Here is a 19,512-nt window from a genome sequence, read left to right as displayed (position 1 = left end):
GCCGCCGTAGTCTAGAAAACTAGCACGCTTTATTTAGATTTTTTTTGTGTGGGTGTGTGCGTGTGTGTGTGTGTGTGTGTGTGTGTGTGTGTGTGTGTGTGTGTGTGTGTGTGTGTGTGTGTGTGTGTGTGTGCGTGCGTACGTACCCCCTTACATCGATTGCGCCTCGGGCCCATACCAAAAAACGGCCCTGACGTAAACAAAACATTTTTGGAAATAGGACATATTGTTTGTTGTGTACATAGTCAATTGTAAATTATGGAGGCTTCACCTTGCTTTGAAGGCAAATACAAATGTTGATATATTATAAGTATTGTGACGACGGCGCATTGCGGCTGTGGGCGTGATCCCAGGATGTAGGGAAGGCAAGCGATGTACAGGTGGAGGGTCCTTTAATTAGGCACCAGGCAGAAGTGTAACACTAACAAAGAAAGAATAAAAGAAAGACAGGTCGAGCAGGGCGTGGCGAAGTTGGTAGAGTGGCCGTGCCAGCAATCGGAGGGTTGCTGGTTACTGGGGTTCAATCCCCACCTTCTACCATCCTAGTCATGTCCGTTGTGTCCTTGGGCAAGACACTTCACCCTTGCTCCTGATGGCTGCTGGTTAGCGCCTTGCATGGTAGCTCCCGCCATCAGTGTGCTAATGTGTGTGTGAATGGGTGAATGTGGAAATACTATCAAAGCGCTTTGAGTACCTTGAAGGTAGAAAAGCGCTATACAAGTATAACCCATTTATTTATTTACCCTTTCATTATCTACTTCGTTTATTTGTATTTGTGTCTGACTTTCCCTTCTACTGTTACCAAATAGCATTATTTTAGTTTTGTTGAGATTCAAAGATAGTCTGTTTTTGTCAAACCATCTTTTTGATTTGTTTATTTATTCTGTTAATATTTATATTAGCTTCTGTGTGTTCTCTCCTGAACAAAACACAGTCGTGTCATCTCCAAATAGTCTTTTGTAACTTGACAAATGTTTATATAAAGATTGAACAATATTGGTCCCAGTATTGATCCCTGAGGTACGCCACAATATACTTTCAGTTCTGTAGACATTTGTTCTCCCATCTACACTACTGGTTAAGTAGCTCCTTACACAGTTCAAGACCAAACCTTTGATGCCACACCGTTCTAATTTGTTTATTAAGATATTATGATTGATTGTGTCAAATGGTTTTGTTAAGTCCATAAACACTGCAGCAGCACATTTTTTGCTATCTATTGTATTGGTTATCTCTTCCGTTATTTAGATTATTGGCATTGATGTTGAAATGTTGGCTCTGTATCCGTATTGGTTGTCTGTGAGTGTTTTGTTTTTATTTATGCATGTGTCCAATCTGTTGTTAAACAGTTTTTCAAGAATTTTAGAAAATTGTGGAAGCAGAGAAACAGTTCTGTAGTTTGTAAACTGTTGTTTGTCTCCAGTTTTAATTTTGTCTGGGAATTTGCCTGTTTGAAATTATAGGTTAATATTATATGTTAAAGGTTCTGAAGTCTCTTCAAGTTATTTGATACATCTTCAGATGCGCCTGAACACATCCTCAGTGATGTTCCATAAGGTGTTTCGGGTCTTTCAAACATAATACACCCTCTCCCCGGTGACCCAACTGTGTTCAGGTGGCACTTGCTTGTCCTCCCCATGGTTCTTCTCTTCGGATCCAGAGCCACCTCGAGGCTTTCTCAGCTGCTTCTGTGATGTTCCTGATGGCTCTGCTTCTTGCTGATCCTGTGATGCCCAGGGCACTTAGGGCTTTGTGAAGTGAGTGCCCCATAAATCCTCTGCTGCCAACCTCGATGGGCATACATCTTGCCTTTTCGCCTTGTTCACGACAGCTGATGACCAGTTGTTCATATTTGCTCTCCTTCCTTTCATGGGCCTCCCCTAAGCGGTCCTCCCATGGCATCGTCAGCTTTATTATTATAACCTTATAACTAGGGATGTCCGATAATATCGGCCTGCCGATATTATCGGCCGATAAATGCGTTAAAATGTAATATCGGAAATTATCGGTATCGTTTTTTTTATTATCTGTATCGTTTTTTTTGTGTTTTTTTTGTGTTTTTTTTATTAAATCAACATAAAAAACACAAGATACACTTACAATTAGTGCACCAACCCAAAAAACCTCCCTCCCCCCATTTCTTTCTGTTATCAATATTCTGGTTCCTACATTATATATCAATATATATCAATACAGTCTGCAAGGGATACAGTCTGTAAGCACACATGATTGTGCGTGCTGCTGGTCCACTAATAGTACTAACCTTTAACAGTTAATTTTACTCATTTTCATTAATTACTAGTTTCTATGTAACTGTTTTTATATTGTTTTACTTTCTTTTTTATTCAAGAAAATGTTTTTAATTTAGTTAACTTATTTTGTAATTTTTAAAAAAAAGTACCTTATCTTCACCATACATGGTTATCCAAATTAGGCATAATAATGTGTTAATTCCACGACTGCATATATCGGTTGATATCGGTATCGGTTGATATCGGTATCGGTAATTAAAGAGTTGGACAATATCGGAATATCGGATATCGGCAAAAAGCCATTATCGGACATCCCTACTTATAACCTTTTTTTTTATCGTTTCCATATCCATCCATCCATCCATTTTCTACCACTTATTCCCTTCGGGGTCGCGGGGGGTGCTGGAGCCTATCTCAGCTACAATCGGGCGGAAGGCGGGGTACACCCTGGACAAGTCGCCACCTCAGTTGAGGTATTGGATTGACATTTTTTCACAATATTGATAATTTTCTCTTTACTCACACTTTCGAAGAACATAAAGTTAAGGTTTCTATCTGTAGTGTCATTCAAGTCCTCAACTGACTCGGGATTTGGTATCTTTTCATCTAGATTTGGTCCAATGTTCACAAAAAACTAATTGAAGCTTTCCACTACTTTGTTCATATTGTCATTTTTTACATTTCTGTCTGAGAATTGTTCAGGATACTCCTTTTAGCACCATTTTTTCAAATGTTATTTAGGATGCCCTATGTTGCTCTCATATTGTTTTTGTTCCGGTCTAATAATTAACTCTAATATTCTTTCCAACGTGTTTGTAGGATGCCAGTTAGCTTGTTCTTATATGATTTGTACTTGTTTTCTGCCTTTGTAGATCTTTGTGTTATAAATGTTCTATCTAAAAGCTTCCCTGATCACACTGTCCTTTATTCTTACACTTTGTGTTATGTAATATAAATGGGACACACAGTTAGGTAACCAACATATTTGCAATAAAACAAGATGGTTGTTTTATTTTCAATCTATATCCATTGTTTTGGGAGTTGGGGACATCACTAAACTGTCACTGTTCAAATACTTTCTAGACAGAAATATTAGAGAAATGTCACCACTCAGTGGTCATTTTGTATCACTACACCCTCAGCCATTACATGAAGCATTGACATGGAAGAGTCCCAGCGGTACAGCAGAAGATGTATAGAATATTATGACTAGTAATGTGGTGCCTTGTCTCTTCTCTGTCACACCGTTTAGAGACAAAAACAAACGGGGTTTGTATGCCAGATTCCCATTTAGAGCCATCGTGAACGTGAGCTTAGCTGACCTACATTTGTTCTAGAATGAACTCAAACTTTGTCACACGTCTCACTATACAATGTGACATAATGTAGTCCCTTCTAAAAAGTGACACTGCGAGCTCAACCCAGAGCTGATGATGTCAATGTTTGGAACTATAAATAGGCAGGATATTTCCAGTGCCTGAAACTTTAAACACACTGGTCAGATGAGAAGGGGGTGTCTTTTAACCTGTGTGCACACCGACTCTTTCTACTGACCTGCTTCAGACTCAGCACTGAAACATTTGCAGCATTATGTTCCACTTAAATGTGCCAACAAATCACGCATATACATATACATATGCATATACATATACATTCAGGGGTGTAGCACCAAATTCTGGGAAACATATACATAAGACCCCTGAAGGAAAACCCAACGTAGCCGCCTCATACTCACACACTTGGTTTGTTTATATGCACTAAAAACTATTTCATGGATTTGGTTGAAACCAGCTTTTTTAAATACATGAAAACACCTTGATTATGTTTTTGACTTTTTTTAAGATAGGATAAATGTATCTAGATAAACTCCCCTTAATAATTAGTTGTTTTCTTTCTTTCTTTCTTACAAACCAGTGTCAACAAATTAAATATAAAGTGGCCAGTATGTGAATTTAATTAAGCATGTACACTGTCACTATTCACCTAAAGATAATTACAAATCTGTCAAGTTTTACTATACTTCACAGTGTAAAATAGAGATTAGCTGACGCACATATAGGATTGTCATCAGTGGTAAAACGAATAATAGAGCATTATTATTATTATTATTATTATTATTATTATTATTATGTTATTAATGAATCTCCTCAGAGTTAAGCCTCCCCCTGCTTTTGAAACTTAGTGACGTCTCTGTTTCTAACTTAATATATATATATATTAATTACTCCCCACCTTCTACCATCCTAGTCACGCCCGTTGTGTCCTTGGGCAAGACACTTCACCCTTGCTCCTGATGGCTGCCGGATAGCGCCTTGCATGGCAGCTCCCGCCATCAGTGTGTGAATGTGTGTGTGAATGGGTGAATGTGGAAATACTGTCAAAAGCGCTTTGAGTACCTTGAAGGTAGAAAAGCGCTATACAAGTATAACCCATTTATCATTTATTTATTTACTCACCCCCAAATCCTCCACACGACACCTCCGCTCCGGACAGGCTAACCTCCTCCAACCTCAGAGGACAAAGCTACGAACAATGGGAGACCGGGCTTTCTGCTCCGCCGCTCCCAGTCTGTGGAACGCTCTCCCTGACCACCTGAGGGCACCACAGACTGTGGATGCTTTTAAAAAAGGCTTAAAAGCCCTTCTTTTTAAAAAAGCCCTTTTTTAGATATGTGCATACTAGCTATAGCTATTTGGCTGTTCTAGTTTTTATTTTTTTAATTTCTTTATTATCTTTTTTTATTTATTTTCTTTTCTTTAATACACCGTAGCACTTTGAGATCGTTTACTCAATATAAAGTGCTTCTTACAAATAAAATCTGTTTTTATTATTATTATTATATATATATATATATATATATATATATATATATATTATTATATACATATATATATATATCAGTGGTGTGCCATCAGGGCCAGCAAGGCCTTCCCTGCTGGCCTAACATAAATCATGATCATTAATTATTAAAAGTTAATTTTATTTTTGACTTTTCATAAATATATTAAAGTATTCATCATATTCTCTTCATGTCATATTAGGCTCCAGTGTTGCTTGTTTTACGTTATAGCTTTTATCCAATCAAAATTCAACTAGCTTGTTGCCAGCGCTGTATGAACTCTGCCTTCTGACCCAACATTAGCGGCGGCTGTGCAGTTTAACGAACTGAGGACATTCTGTTAACAGACAGTTGTGATAGCCGATCAGTTCACAAGTTGTAGACAGTAGCCTATAGGTAGCTTTACGTTAAACGTGACTGTGATTGGATACTCACTTGTCACTCCCAAGTATCCAATCACAAGTTGTGATTTACGAAAGCAGAAAGTGGCACCTGAGCCGTACCCGGCCAGCGAAGAAATCAGCGGTACTCACTTTTTTAACCAACAAAGTAGCAGAGCAAAACGTTGATTAGGTGGCAGATATAACGGTTGGCCTGCCACTTCCACTCAAATCAACCCACTATGAGAGGTATTGTGAGTTCAAATATATTTTTTATATATTTATTATATATATATATATATATATATATATATATATATATATATATATATATATATATATATATATATATATATATATATATATATATATATATATATATATATATGTATATATATATATATATATATATATATATATATATATATATATATATATATATATATATATATATATATATATATATATATATATATATATATATATATATATATATTGGGGGGCATCACGGTGGAAGAGGGGTTAGTGCGTCTGCCTCACAATACGAAGGTGCTGAGTAGTCGTGAGATCAATCCCGGCCTCGGGATCTTTCTGTGTGGAGTTTGCATGTTCTCCCCGTGACTGCGTGGGTTCCCTCCGGGTACTCCGGCTTCCTCCCACCTCCAAAGACATGCACCTGGGGATAGGTTGATTGGCAACACTAAATTGGCCCTAGTGTGTGAATGTGAGTGTGAATGTTGTCTGTCTATCTGTGTTGGCCCTGCGATGAGGTGGCGACTTGTCCAGGGTTTACCCCGCCTTCCGCCCGATTGTAGCTGAGATCGGGGTCGCGGGGGGCGCTGGAGCCTAAGGGATTAAGCGGTAGAAAATGGATGGATGGACAACATATTTGATGTTCAAACTGATAAAAAAAAATGTTTTTGTACAAATAATCATTAACTTTAGAATTTGATGCCAGCAACACGTGACAAAGAAGTTAGGAAAGGTGGCAATAAATACTGATAAAGTTGAGGAATGCTCATCAAACACTTATTTGGAACATCCCACAGGTGAACAGGCAAATTGGGAACAGGTGGGTGCCATGATTGAGTATAAAAGTAGATTCCATGAAATGCTCAGTCATTCACAAACAAGGATGGGGCGAGGGTCACCACTTTGTCAACAAATGCGTGAGCAAATTGTTGAACAGTTTAAGAAAAACCTTTCTCAACCAGCTATTGCAAGGAATTTAGGGATTTCACCAACTACGGTCCGTAAGATCATCAAAGGGTTCAGAGAATCTGGAGAAATCACTGCACGTAAGCAGCTAGGCCCGTGACCTTCGATCCCTCAGGCTGTACTGCATCAACAAGCGACATCAGTGTGGAAAGGATATCACCACATGGGCTCAGGAACACTTCAGAAACCCACTGTCAGTAACTACAGTTGGTCGCTACATCTGTAAGTGCAAGTTAAAACTCTCCTATGCAAGGCGAAAACCGTTAATCAACAACACCCAGAAACGCCGTCGGCTTCGCTGGGCCTGAGCTCATCTAAGATGGACTGATACAAAGTGGAAAAGTGTTCTGTGGTCTGACGAGTCCACATTTCAAATTGTTTTTGGAAACTGTGGACGTCGTGTCCTCCGGACCAAAGAGGAAAAGAACCATTCAGATTGTTATAGGTGCAAAGTTGAAAAGCCAGCATCTGTGATGGTATGGGGGTGTATTAGTGCCCAAGACATGGGTAACTTACACATCTGTGAAGGCGCCATTAATGCTGAAAAGTACATACAGGTTTTGGAGCAACATATGTTGCCATCCAAGCAATGTTACCAATGTTATTTCAGCAAGACAATGCCAAGCCACGTGTTACATCAACGTGGCTTCATAGTAAAAGAGTGCGGGTACTATACTGGCCTGCCTGTAGTCCAGACCTGTCTCCCATTGAAAATGTGTGGCGCATTATGAAGCCTAAAATACCACAACGGAGACCCCCGGACTGTTGAACAACTTAAGCTGTACATCAAGCAAGAATGGGAAAGAATTCCACCTGAGAAGCTTAAAAAATGTGTCTCCTCAGTTCCCAAACGTTTACTGAGTGTTGTTACAAGGAAAGGCCATGTAACACAGTGGTGAACATGCCCTTTCCCAACTACTTTGGCACGTGTTGCAGCCATGAAATTCTAAGTTAATTATTATTTGCAAAAAAAAAATAAAGTTTATGAGTTTGAACATCAAATATCTTGTCTTTGTAGTGCATTCAATTGAATATGGGTTGAAAAGGATTTGCAAATCATTGTATTCCGTTTATATTTACATCTAACACAATTTCCCAACTCATATGGAAACGGGGTTTGTATGTATAGATAGTTTTTGTTTTACCTTTCTTTTATCAGCTCACACTTTGTTCCAAAATGTTCGTGCTTTGTTTGAATGCATAAAGGCGAGCGTTGATGACCTTATGTCTGTGTTGACAGAAATGTTCCAAGCAAAGTTTGCCTATCCAAGGGGAACAAACCATTTTGCATTATTAAGAGAGAGTGTAATTAGTCTTATACATTCTTCATTAGATTCAAGCAACCTTATTATTGAACTTTCTCAGCTAAATTTACTTTATTATAACATGTGTCACATCGTTTGCATAACTTACATATTCAAATGGCAGAAACATTTATAAACACTTTACAAAAGCCCCAGGGTTGCCCTGTGCTTGGGGCACAATATTTCCACTTATCCCCCCACTGCATACATTTACACAAAGACTCATGATTTACTGTACAAAATAAAGATACAAATATTTTAATGATTAAGAGATACATCTGGTGCAAGTCCACAAACACTCATTGGATCATAAGCTTGAATGTGAGAGCATTTGATGGGTTATGTATAGCACTGGTATTACAAGGAACACAGTTTATTGTCTAAAAAGAAAGGCCACTAAAGTATTACAAAGAAAGTCACATTACACATATACAGTACATTTTCAATAAAATATAGCTTATGTCTTATGATGGGATGCCACTGGAATCCCAACCGCCACCAAAAACAAAACAAACAAACAAACAAAAAACAGCTTCTAAATCACTTGCAGGGACAGGTTAGATATTCTATGACATTGAAATGTGTGACGATTGTGTTTTGCTCACTTATTAGTGCTTCACTTCCACCACGTAAGCATTTAACTGGCCTTAAAATGTTGACCTGAAGGAAGAATCCCATAAAAAAAGGTCTGTCTCTCTAGTTCTTCCTACACAGGCCTGGTGTTGCAGACTCTTGGCTGTAGCCCAGAGGAATTCTCTGGTGGCCTCTGTAAATATAACATTTAGAATAACAGTACCCCATGTGTGGACCTAGTTACTGGGTCCTTGCTGCATTGCCTGCAGTTCAAAGACACAAGAACAGGCCTTCCCCTAACCTTGGTGAGGGGCTAGTTTAAAAATGTGCAATGGAGGATCTATGTCAAGGCATAAAGGGCCACATGGCTCAACCTAACCCTTAGAGCAATGAGCACACACACACAGAATTTGGTAGTTGATAAAGAGGAGAGGGGTTGCTCAAATGTACAAAAAATATGTGTCGGGGATGATTTCATGTCTTTACTTTCAGCAGTCCCAAATAAAAAGCTGACAAAGTGCATTAGCAAAGATTGTTTGTGGCTCATAAAAACAGAACATTCATTGATTCTTTGTAAAGAATAAGTTTAGACCCCATTGTGTGTACACATAGAAACTTCTATGTTCGGTTCAGAGAAAGACATACACTAACTATTTCTGTTTAGCTTACTCTTCAATATTATCCTCCATCAGTTAGCAGTTTGAGTGAATTCATAATATGCCATTTTCATTCCTTTAGGGGGCCATTTTTCCACTTTAACATCTGTTGTGGCATCATGGCTATTATACACTATTGTTATTATTATGTGCCAGAACTGGACTTCGGACCTGTACAATTTGTATTTCACTATCAAGTATCTACACATTACAATACACACTCGCACTTCGACACAACAAATGGTGTATGTTACATATCTACATAACGAGTGATCGGTGCAATACTGTGAGGACAACAGCACTGCATATACTATTACAAACATATTACCATCGCTACTGTGTTTTTTAAACTATATTTATACATGTTCATATAAATATAGATAGTTTTTTTTCTATGTACATTTTGATATTTCAGATATAAAGAATGTAATAAATAATACAAATATAGTCAAATCTTACAGTAAGTATGATTAGAGAAATATTAGAGTCAAAATAGTCTTAATAATGATAACAATCACTATTCATGTTAAAAGAGGCCTACAGTCAGGCGTGACAATACTGTACATGCTATGCCACAATTACCCTGCAAGTTCACCATGTAGGACTGCTGGAATGACTGGAAAGGGTGAAAAGAGCCCAGGAAAGAGGTTTGGTGCTTTCTGCTGTGTGTGTGATCATGTGAACATGTCCATTAGTCTGCAAGTGTGCTTTTCAAACGGTGTTGGGGTTATCAGTGTTGTAATCTCCTGCATTTTCACCTCCGGATGTCGGTGACCTGGGGGTCTTCCTGCTCAGCCGCCACTGCATCTGGACTCTGGCGCCGCAACCCGGGGTTGCGACCGCGCTGGTGGGCGTGGAAAGCCACCTTGCCGCCCTTGTCCCCGTGCCGCGGGGGGCGTGCGTGCTCCGGCTGAGGTGGGTGCGGGAGCAAAGAGCGGCGCTGTTCGGCGGCTGCACTGGGCGGGGGCGGCGTCAGTGAGGAGCAGAGGCTAAGGCTGTCGCACAAAGCTCCCCAGTTCTGCTCGCACTGGAGCCGGACGCTGCGGGTTAATGCCTCCTTCACTTCCTCTCCGCAGCCCAGCAGAATATTCACTAGCTCCACATAAGGACTGGGCAGACAGAAGCCAATAAATTAAATTATGTTTGCACAAATAGGGGTGGAATACTTTGACTAAACAAGGAAGAATGGTAAAGGGTAAGCAAACACATAAAAGTTGAGGCTATTTTTCACTTACCCTTTAGGGAAAAGATCTTGGAAATGGATCATCTCCACCATGACACCCACATTCTCCTTTGCAGCTGAGCAAAGGTTGTGTTTAACATAACACTCTCTCTGCAGCTGGAACACCATCTCCTTAATGGACACACACTTCCTACTGATGCAGCTGAACTTATGTCGAAGCCCATGGGCCATACATTTCAGAGCATCTTTGATGAAGGATTTCCCCTGTGCACAGACGTATAATTAGGTGAACATAACAGCAGACAAACAGTATTTTAGAGTCAGTATATTGCAGATTTTTAAGACATGGGCTGCTGATTGCACCATCTGTATGTCCACGTTACACTTTTAACCTATCTTCGCACTTTAGGGCCATTCAAAAGTATATACAAATGTGTGTGCAGGTTTTCAAATGATTGCCATAGCAACAGATGGCGCTACAACCCTACATTATAGAGCCAGTATAGCCTGTCAAAGGGAAGATGAAAGTCATTTCCAGAAAAGACCCATTTGTTACATTTGTTGTTACGTTTGGCAAGTGGAAAATGCAGTTACATTTGCATGTTAGATTTTGGCAAGCCGGTTGGAGACTCTAGCTGTACAGTGCATCAACCCAAATGCACATGTACAAAAGCTAATATGCAGTAACGGAAATAAACAAATCTGTTCACGGAGGAGTCTGCGGCAGACAGTCAGTGAAAAGGAATGTTGCCCCCTGGTTATAACATTTTTGCAAACCGTCTCGTAATACCTGCGAGTCAAATTTGCCAGCATTATGCAGGAACGTCATGCAGATCTCCTGTAGCCCTCGTATCTCGCAGGAATTGTTCTCAAAGCACTCGAACACGCCGCAGCCGACGTCTCCCGCGCTCACCAGGCAGTGCTGGATCTCGGCTGTGGAAAGGGACAACATGGTTAAAGCGAGGAGGCGGCGACGCATTACTGCAAAATGCAATGCTTGGTACTTTTGCACTGACTTGCAGTCAAATAAACAATCGGGGATAGCTGTTACTACATCATTGAAGACTGGGATGGTGCATTGCAGATACAGCATTGTCTATTAAGTTGGGAATCTAGAGTGCTCTTGTTACTATTGCCTGGTTGTAAACAAGTACGACGCAGTAAGAAAATCTACCAGTGGCTGCCACATTACTGTCTACTGCAGTTATGAATGAATGGCAGGCGCAAACCACAGACATTGCTGTTGGATGTGAAATTGCCACGAGTCGACAACTTCACATTTTGACAGCTTGCATGATAGGATTCGCAGTTAGCAAATCACACCTGTTGGACCCGAGTAAAATGTCAGACTGGGGGGGGGGAGTCGAAGCTGATAAATGAATGTCGCGACTTCTGTATTTTTAAACCTCTTCAGGTGCAAAGCGCAGCTCGAGCACTCGTCCGGTTTGTCGGCCCCCGGACTTAAGCGCGCCGTCAGCAGTGCTTGTTTTGGCATTGCAAGAATGTGCTCGGATGGTACGAGCTTGGCCGCGGCGTGCATCGAGTTACACGCTGCTGATATTAAACCTGCCTCGGAGTTGGCCCAATTGTACGCCAGACCGTCTAGTCTCTAATAATCGGATTTGAAGCAGAAGAGCATTTTTCAGCAACTAAGCAGAGATTTGACTGACTGAAAAAAAACTTGCATTACATGACAATGTTGCATATTCCAATTTATTTTGGATGTACCTAATTCCTTAGATTTTTTTTTTTTTTTTTTTTGTCCTGTCCAGCTTCTCAGGCAAATTCCTTAGATTAATGGTGTCCAAACTTTAGTAACTGAAGAATCCTAAGGATGCGACCGACAAATGGATACTTCTCATTATTATTTTTTACATTTTGCAAAAGGCTAATTTGTGCCTTTTGTTTGTTTGATTTCTACAATGTGCCGGGGGCTGCAGTAATCAAAACAAAAAAACTGCAGCCGCAAATGGCCCCCGGGCCACACTTTTGTCACCCCCTGCCTTAGGTCATACTATTATTAGTTTACTAACATATTGTATTTCTGTCCAATATTAGTTACAAGATACCGCCTTTGTATACAGGTTGAGCCAAGCAGACTGACGTGACTTTTACACGCATGCACTAATAATCCCCCCCACCCCACCACCCCCACAGTACACACTTTGCAGATCCCCACGCAGATCCATGCATCATATGTTGCTTACCTGTGTTCTGCAGGGAGAGACGTCCTTTATGGATGACGGGCTTCTCCGGCGGAGTGTCGTAAATGTCGATATTATCCGAGCCCATGACTTGCTCCAGTACGGATAGAACCAGCAGCGCCACGGCCACTTTAAACAACATCGCGTCTGCGCCGGCAAAAGACCCGCCAGTGGGTGTGCGTGTAACGTGCGGATGCAGCGTGGAGGTTCACCTTGGAGCGGGGAACCGCGCGGATGCGGCCCGGTGTAGAACTAACTGCATGCGGCGCCGTGGATGCTGCCTATATTGCTCTGAGTCCCGGGTGTCAATTTGGATGAAGGAGTTAAGCAGGTGTTGTCGCTCGGCGTCTCTCCACCAATCACGGACGGGAGGCATCCCACGTCCAAGGCTTTGGGGGGCGTGGCTAGGGAAAGTTACCCATTTTGCCATAAAAACTGTGGCGTTGGTGTAAAATAAATATTTTACACCACTTTTGGACGACCGAGTGGGGTTTGGAACACTGTCAGTGCAAAAATAAATACAACATTATATGACTTGGTGAGAATGCTGTTGTGTCAAATACAGTGGGTTTTTTTTTGCCTAATAATTCTTCAACAGTATAAGATTTAATGCTTTTTTTAATAATTAAAAACTAAATTCAGATATATAATTCGATATGACACTAATGTTCTTTTTCACCCATAAAAAGCACAGCTAACATGATGTTTTGTTCAGATGGATTAGCACGGAGGTCGGCAACCCGCGGCTCTCGAGCGGGTCTTTTAGCGGCGCCCTAGTGCAGTGGTTCTTAACCTTGTTGGAGGTACTGAACCCCACCAGTTTCATATGCGCATTCACCGAACCCTGCTTTACAGAAAAATAAAATGTTATTTTTTTTCAAATTCAAGACGGAGTTATATGATTTTGGTAACACTTAAGTATGGGGAACATATTCTAAGTCAGTAGTCCCCAACCTTTTTGTAACTGCGGACCGGTCAACGCTTGAAAATTTGTCCCACGGACCGGGGGGGGGGGGAATTTTTTTTTGGTCATAAAAAAATACAATCATGTGTGCTTACGGACTGTATCCCTGCAGACTGTATTGATCTATATTGATATATAATGAAGGAACCAGAAATATTAATAACAGAAAGAAACAACCCTTTTGTGCGAATGAGTGTAAATAGGAGAGGGAGGTTTTATGGGTTGGTGCACTAATTGTAAGTGTATCTTGTGTTTTTTATGTTGATTTAATTAAAAAAATAAAAAAATAAAAAAATATATATATATTTTTTTGTAATTTCTTGTGCGGCCCGGTACCAATCGATCCACGGACTGGTACCGGGCCGTGGCCCGGTGGTTGGGGACCACTGTTCTAAGTAACAAAGACTTAAAGGCCTACTGAAACCCACTACTACCGACCACGCAGTCTGATAGTTTATACATCAACAGTGTTGGGTTAGTTACTGAAAACCAGTAACTAGTTACAGTTACTAGTTACTTTATTTCAAAAGTAACTCAGTTACTAACTCAGTTACTTACACCAAAAAGTAATGCGTTACTGTGAAAAGTAATTATTTAGTTACTTTTTTTTTCTTCTTTTTTTTTTTTTAAAGCTCCCATTAATGCCCTTATAGCCTTCATTTCAGTACTGTTATTGCACTGGAGAATAATACAAATCTGTTGATCAACTTGACATGCATTTGCATCACTGAACTCTGCTAAGCAATGTGCTCTACATACAACACACAAAGACAAAGATATGTTTCAAAGGGCCAATTTATTTCAGGCCAGAACAAATTGACAAAACTATTTTAAATAGCTGCAACATAACATACATAAGTAACAAACAGCATAATAACAACATAGCATGTAAACCAAGGAAGTACTTTAACTTTACATACCAAAGCCTAACCAGGCGTTTTTTCTCTCAAGGAATTCTGAAATAAAATCTTGTCTGAAGCCCAGAACACTCTACACATTTCCCCAGTTTTAGTTTAGAGATAAGGAAAGATTGGCCTGCCCCACTAGCATCCCTCTTTTTGTTTGTGAACTTTATAGTCTATACATTTAGAGTGATGTGATAATCAAACACCCTAGAAGTCTAGAAATAAAGAGTATATAAGAGAATTGACAGAGTGTGTGTACTATAATTCATAATAACATTGATTATGATTCAATATCATGTTTTGAGCAATGACAGTTTGAAAGAAAAAAAAACAGCTTTGTTGTATTAGTCAACATTGCAACTCTTTCTAAATTACATTTAACCTTTAAGCTTTTTTATTTCAATTTTGTTATGTTTTTGTTTATTTTAATAGTATTTTTAGAATGTGCTGTGGGCCTTTAAAACATTAGCTGTGGGCTGCAAATGGCCTCCGGTGCACACTTTTGACACCCCTGCTATAGATAATAACAAATTAAATCTGATAAATCTATCGATAAAAAGCTGAGCCTGGCGACGCATGCGCGTTAACAACTCTCTCGCTCTCTCTGTCTCCGCCCCTCCCTCACGAATGCTGCTGCGCTCACCCCTCCCCTCCCTCCCCTTCCCACACTCAGACACACACACAGCGCGCCTCCTCCGTGTGACACAAGAGATTCAGAAGAACGACACCGTAGCGCTGCAATAAAACACACTCAGATCTTCTGTTTCTAGCCGATACTACATAAAAAGTAACGTAAAATAACGCAGTAACGCATCATGTAGTAACGGTAACTGAGTTACTGAATATAAAAAATAACGCGTTAGATTACTAGTTACCGCCGAAACTGACGGCGTTACAGAAAGTTAGTCCCAACACTGTATATCAATGATGAAATCTTAACATTGCAACACATGCCAATACGGCCGGGTTAACTTATAAAGTGCAATTTTAACTTTCGGCTGAAAACGTCTATGTATGATGACATTTGCGCGTGACGTCAAGGGTTGAAGGAGACATTTTGGAATGGCACGGTCGCCAGCTTAAGTTGTCTGTTTTCACCACATAATTCCACAGTATTCTGGACATCTGTGTTGGTGAATCCTTTGTAATTTGTTCAATTAACAATGGAGACGGCAAAGAAGAAAGCTGTAGGTGGGATTGGTGTATTAGCGGCTGGCTACAGCAACACAACCAGGAGGACTTTGAGTTGGATAGCAGACGCGCTACCGTGAGTACAGCTTTGGCTTCCAAACATTTGATCGCTTGCCCGTACGTGCGTGCCGCCATGTGCATGTCACGTACGTAACTTTGGGGAAATATATGTTTCTTGCCGACTCTGATGGCGGCCGGGGTGTCGTCAAAAGCTACAACGCCGTCCGCCGCCGCGCCGCTGTCCTCACCGCTGTCCTCACCTTGACTTACTCCGTCTCCGGGGCCGCCGACCGCACCGATCATCGTGGTGAAGTCCTTCGTCGCGCCGTCGATCGCTGGAACGCAGGTGAGCACGGGTGTTGATGAGCAGATGAGGGCTGGCGTAGGTGGAGAGCTAATGTTTTTAGCATAGCTCTGTCGAGATCCCGTAGCTAAGTTAGCTTCAATGGCGTTGTTAGCAACAGCATTGCTAGGCTTCGCCAGGCTGGAAAGCATTAACCGTGTGGTTACAGGTCCAGTGTTTGGTTCGGTGTCTCCTGATAGTAGTATTGTTGATCTTCTGTCTATCCTTCCAGTCAGGGGCTTATTTCTTCTGTTTATATATGCAGTTAAGCACGATGCTATCACGTTAGCTCCGTAGCTAATGTGCTTTGCCGATGTATTGTCGTGGAGATAAAAGTCACTGTGAATGTCCATTTCACATTTTCGACTCTCATTTTCAAGAGGATATAGTATCCGAGGTGGTTTAAAATACAAATCCGTGATCCACAATAGAAAAAGGAGAGAGTGTGGAATCCAATGAGCCCTTGTACCTAAGTTACGGTCAGAGCGAAACAAGATATGTCCTGCACTGGGGCGGCATAGCTCGGCTGGTAGAGTGGCCGTTCCAGCAACTTGAGGGTTGCAGGTTCAATTCCCGCTTCCGCCATCCTAGTCACTGCTGTTGTGTCCTTGGGCAAGACACTTTACCCACCGGCTCCCAGTGCACCCACACTGGTTTAAATGTAACTTAGATATTGGGTTTCACTATGTAAAGCGCTTTGAGTCACTAGAGAAAAGCGCTATATAAATATAATTCACATCACAAAAAATATAATTCACACTGCACTCTAATCACTCTCACGTTCCTCATCCACGAATCTTTCATCCTGGCTCAAATTAATGGGGTAATCGTCGCTTTCTCGGTCCGAATCTCTCTCGCTGCTGGTGTAAACAATGTGCAAATGTGAGGAGCCCTTCAACCTGTGACGTCACGCTACTTCCGGTACAGTCAAGGCTTTTTTATCAGCGACCTAAAGTTGCAAACTTTATCGTCGATGTTCTCTACTAAATCCTTTCAGCAAAAATATGGCAATATCGCGAAATGATCAAGTATGACACATAGAATGGATCTGCTATCCCCGTTTAAATAAGAAAATGTCATTTCAGTAGGCCTTTAATTTAGAGTTATTTGGTTAGGGTTAGGGTTAGAGCCAGGGTTAGAGGGTTAGGGTTATAATAAGGCCATGCCGAATAAGGCATTAATAAGTACTTAATAATGAATAGTTAAGAGCCAATATGTTACTAATTTGCATGTTAATAAGCAACTAATTAATGGTGAATATGTTCCCCATACTAAAGTGTTACCATGTTTTTTTTACTGGTGCACAAAATGAACCGTGCATGAACATCACCTTGTTCAAAGAACAAAACCAACACAGTGCATAAACTCACAACAAATTACACACCTGCAAATCAGTGTGACTTCTGCTGTTGCCGTATCCGTAATACGCCGATAGGGAGAAGTTTTTATTTACACGATGAGTCGGGTGTGTCTTGACTTCCGCCGAACCCCTGAGCCCGACTCACCGAACCCCTAGGGTTCGACCGAACCCAGGTTAAGAACCACTGCCCTAGTGGCTCCCTGGAGCGTTTAAAAAAAAATTGTGAGAATGGAAAAGATGGTGGAAAAAATAAATGTTTTGTTTTAATATTGTTTCTGTAAGAGAGCGAACATGACACAAACCTTCCTAATTATTAGAAATCCCACTGTTTTTATAAACATGCTTCACTGATGAGGATTTGGCGAGCGCCGTTTTGTCCTACTAATTTCAGCGGTCCTTGAAAACACCGTAGTTTGTTTATATATACGACTTTCTCTGACGCTGCCAGAGTAAGACGTGTTTTATGCCTCTCCTTGTTTGTCTCATTTTGTCAACCAAACGTTTCATGCTGTGCGTGAATGCACAAAGGTGAGCTTTGTTGATGTTATTGACTTGTGTGGAGTGCTAATCAGGCATATCGATGCTAACATGCTATTTACAGCTCTTTGAGACACTTGTGATTTAGGGCTATATAAATAAACATTGATTGATTGATATTTAGGCTAGCTGTGTGTACGTATTGCATCATTATGCCTCGTTTGTAGGTATATTTGAGCTCATTTAATGTATTTATGTCCTCGACGTATTTTATGCCACTCTGTCTTTGTCTCATTTTGTCCACCAAATGTTTTATGCTGTGCGTGAATGCACAAAGGTGAGCTTTGTTGATGTTATTGACTTTTGTGGAGTGCTAATCAGGCATATTTGGTCACTGCATGACTGCAAGCTAATTGATGCTAACATGCTATTTAGAATAGCTGTATGTACGTATTGCATCATTATGCCTCGTTTGCAGGTATATTTGAGCTCATTTAATTTTCTTATGTCCTCTGTGTATTTAATTATCTGTATGTAATATTGGCTGCATTTCTGATAGTTGTTTGTGTGACATGTCGTTATAGTAGACCACAGCAAACGCTACCATGAATTGATTAACGTGGACCCCGACTTAAACAAGTTGAAAAACTTATTCGGGTGTTACCATTTAGTGGTCAATCGTACGGAATATGTACTGTACAATCTGCTAATAAAAGTTTAAATAAATCAATAAATCAATCAAAACCTAGCTTGTAAAGATTGTAATAAATCCATTAGAAGAAGCCAGCCTGCAGTTTCCTTAAACATGGACACAAACATCTATAACTTTGGCCATTAAAAGCCAGTAATTTCCAGGAGTTATCGCACTCTCTGAGAAGCATTCGTTTTACTAATGTTTTCCAGTGTTACAAAAATGTGTAGAATAAATATTACATTTCAACATTTCTGTCAACAAAGATTTGCGTCAGCCTGCGAAACATAGTCATTTTTGATAGTTAATAGCTAATATAAACACTTACACCATGTGTTGCCTTCCTTATAAGACTTATATAAGGCTTTTTATTTTTTTGCAGCTACAGAAGGATTTTTAATTTTTTTTATTTTTTGGTCCAATATGGCTCTTTCAAAATTTTGGGTTGCCAACCCCTGGTTTAGCATATATTGACCCACTCTGGATTGGTTTGAGCAGCTTGTACAAAATATATCCTTCAATGTTTCTACATAAGAAATGTAAACAGTATTTCTATGTTAGGATTTACTAAAACGAGGCAGCAACGTTTCCACTAGAGTTTTGCAGATGAAATGTTAATGTAAAGACGGTGCTTTAAAAAGGGGAGTTGTGGTTAGATGGAGGTTGTTTTGAGGATGACAGGCGGAAAAACCTGTCAGTGAACTGAGACTGCAGAAGTCTTTGAAATGTTTCCAGTGGCCATGGAAACTGCATTCCCACTTATAGGCGATGCATGATGTCTCTGTGCTGTCCAACATGCTATATACCAAGTGGAAAATACATGTCAACAAAAGTAAATGCTGGACAAGTGCACTTGGTTTCCAATCCTCCAGGGGGCCCCACAGATACAAATAGTTTCTCAGTTGAATCAATTTAAACCCTATATATGTATATACAATAGTTTATTTATCAGATTGTCATGTGAATGCAGGA

At 40.3% G+C, this 19,512-nt stretch overlaps 2 protein-coding genes across 2 annotated transcripts in view; one reads left to right on the top strand and one right to left on the bottom strand.

The window, feature by feature from the left end:
* LOC133649000 (uncharacterized) overlaps positions 1–19,512 on the top strand; it is a 1,204,785-nt gene that overhangs the window by 336,911 nt on the left and 848,362 nt on the right. The window lies entirely within an intron of this gene.
* stc2a (stanniocalcin 2a) lies at positions 8,236–12,904 on the bottom strand. The gene is made up of 4 exons (XM_062043753.1): positions 12,613–12,904; positions 11,196–11,338; positions 10,458–10,669; positions 8,236–10,331 (listed from the first exon to the last, which is right to left on the bottom strand). The coding sequence occupies exons 1-4, from the start codon at positions 12,749–12,751 to the stop codon at positions 9,977–9,979; spliced, it is 849 nt and encodes a 282-aa protein (XP_061899737.1). The 5' UTR covers positions 12,752–12,904; the 3' UTR covers positions 8,236–9,976.

The sequence above is a fragment of the Entelurus aequoreus genome, linkage group LG04, assembly GCF_033978785.1.
Source record: "Entelurus aequoreus isolate RoL-2023_Sb linkage group LG04, RoL_Eaeq_v1.1, whole genome shotgun sequence".
Lineage (NCBI taxonomy): Eukaryota > Metazoa > Chordata > Actinopteri > Syngnathiformes > Syngnathidae > Entelurus > Entelurus aequoreus.
This window is presented reverse-complemented; position numbering and strand designations above follow the sequence as displayed.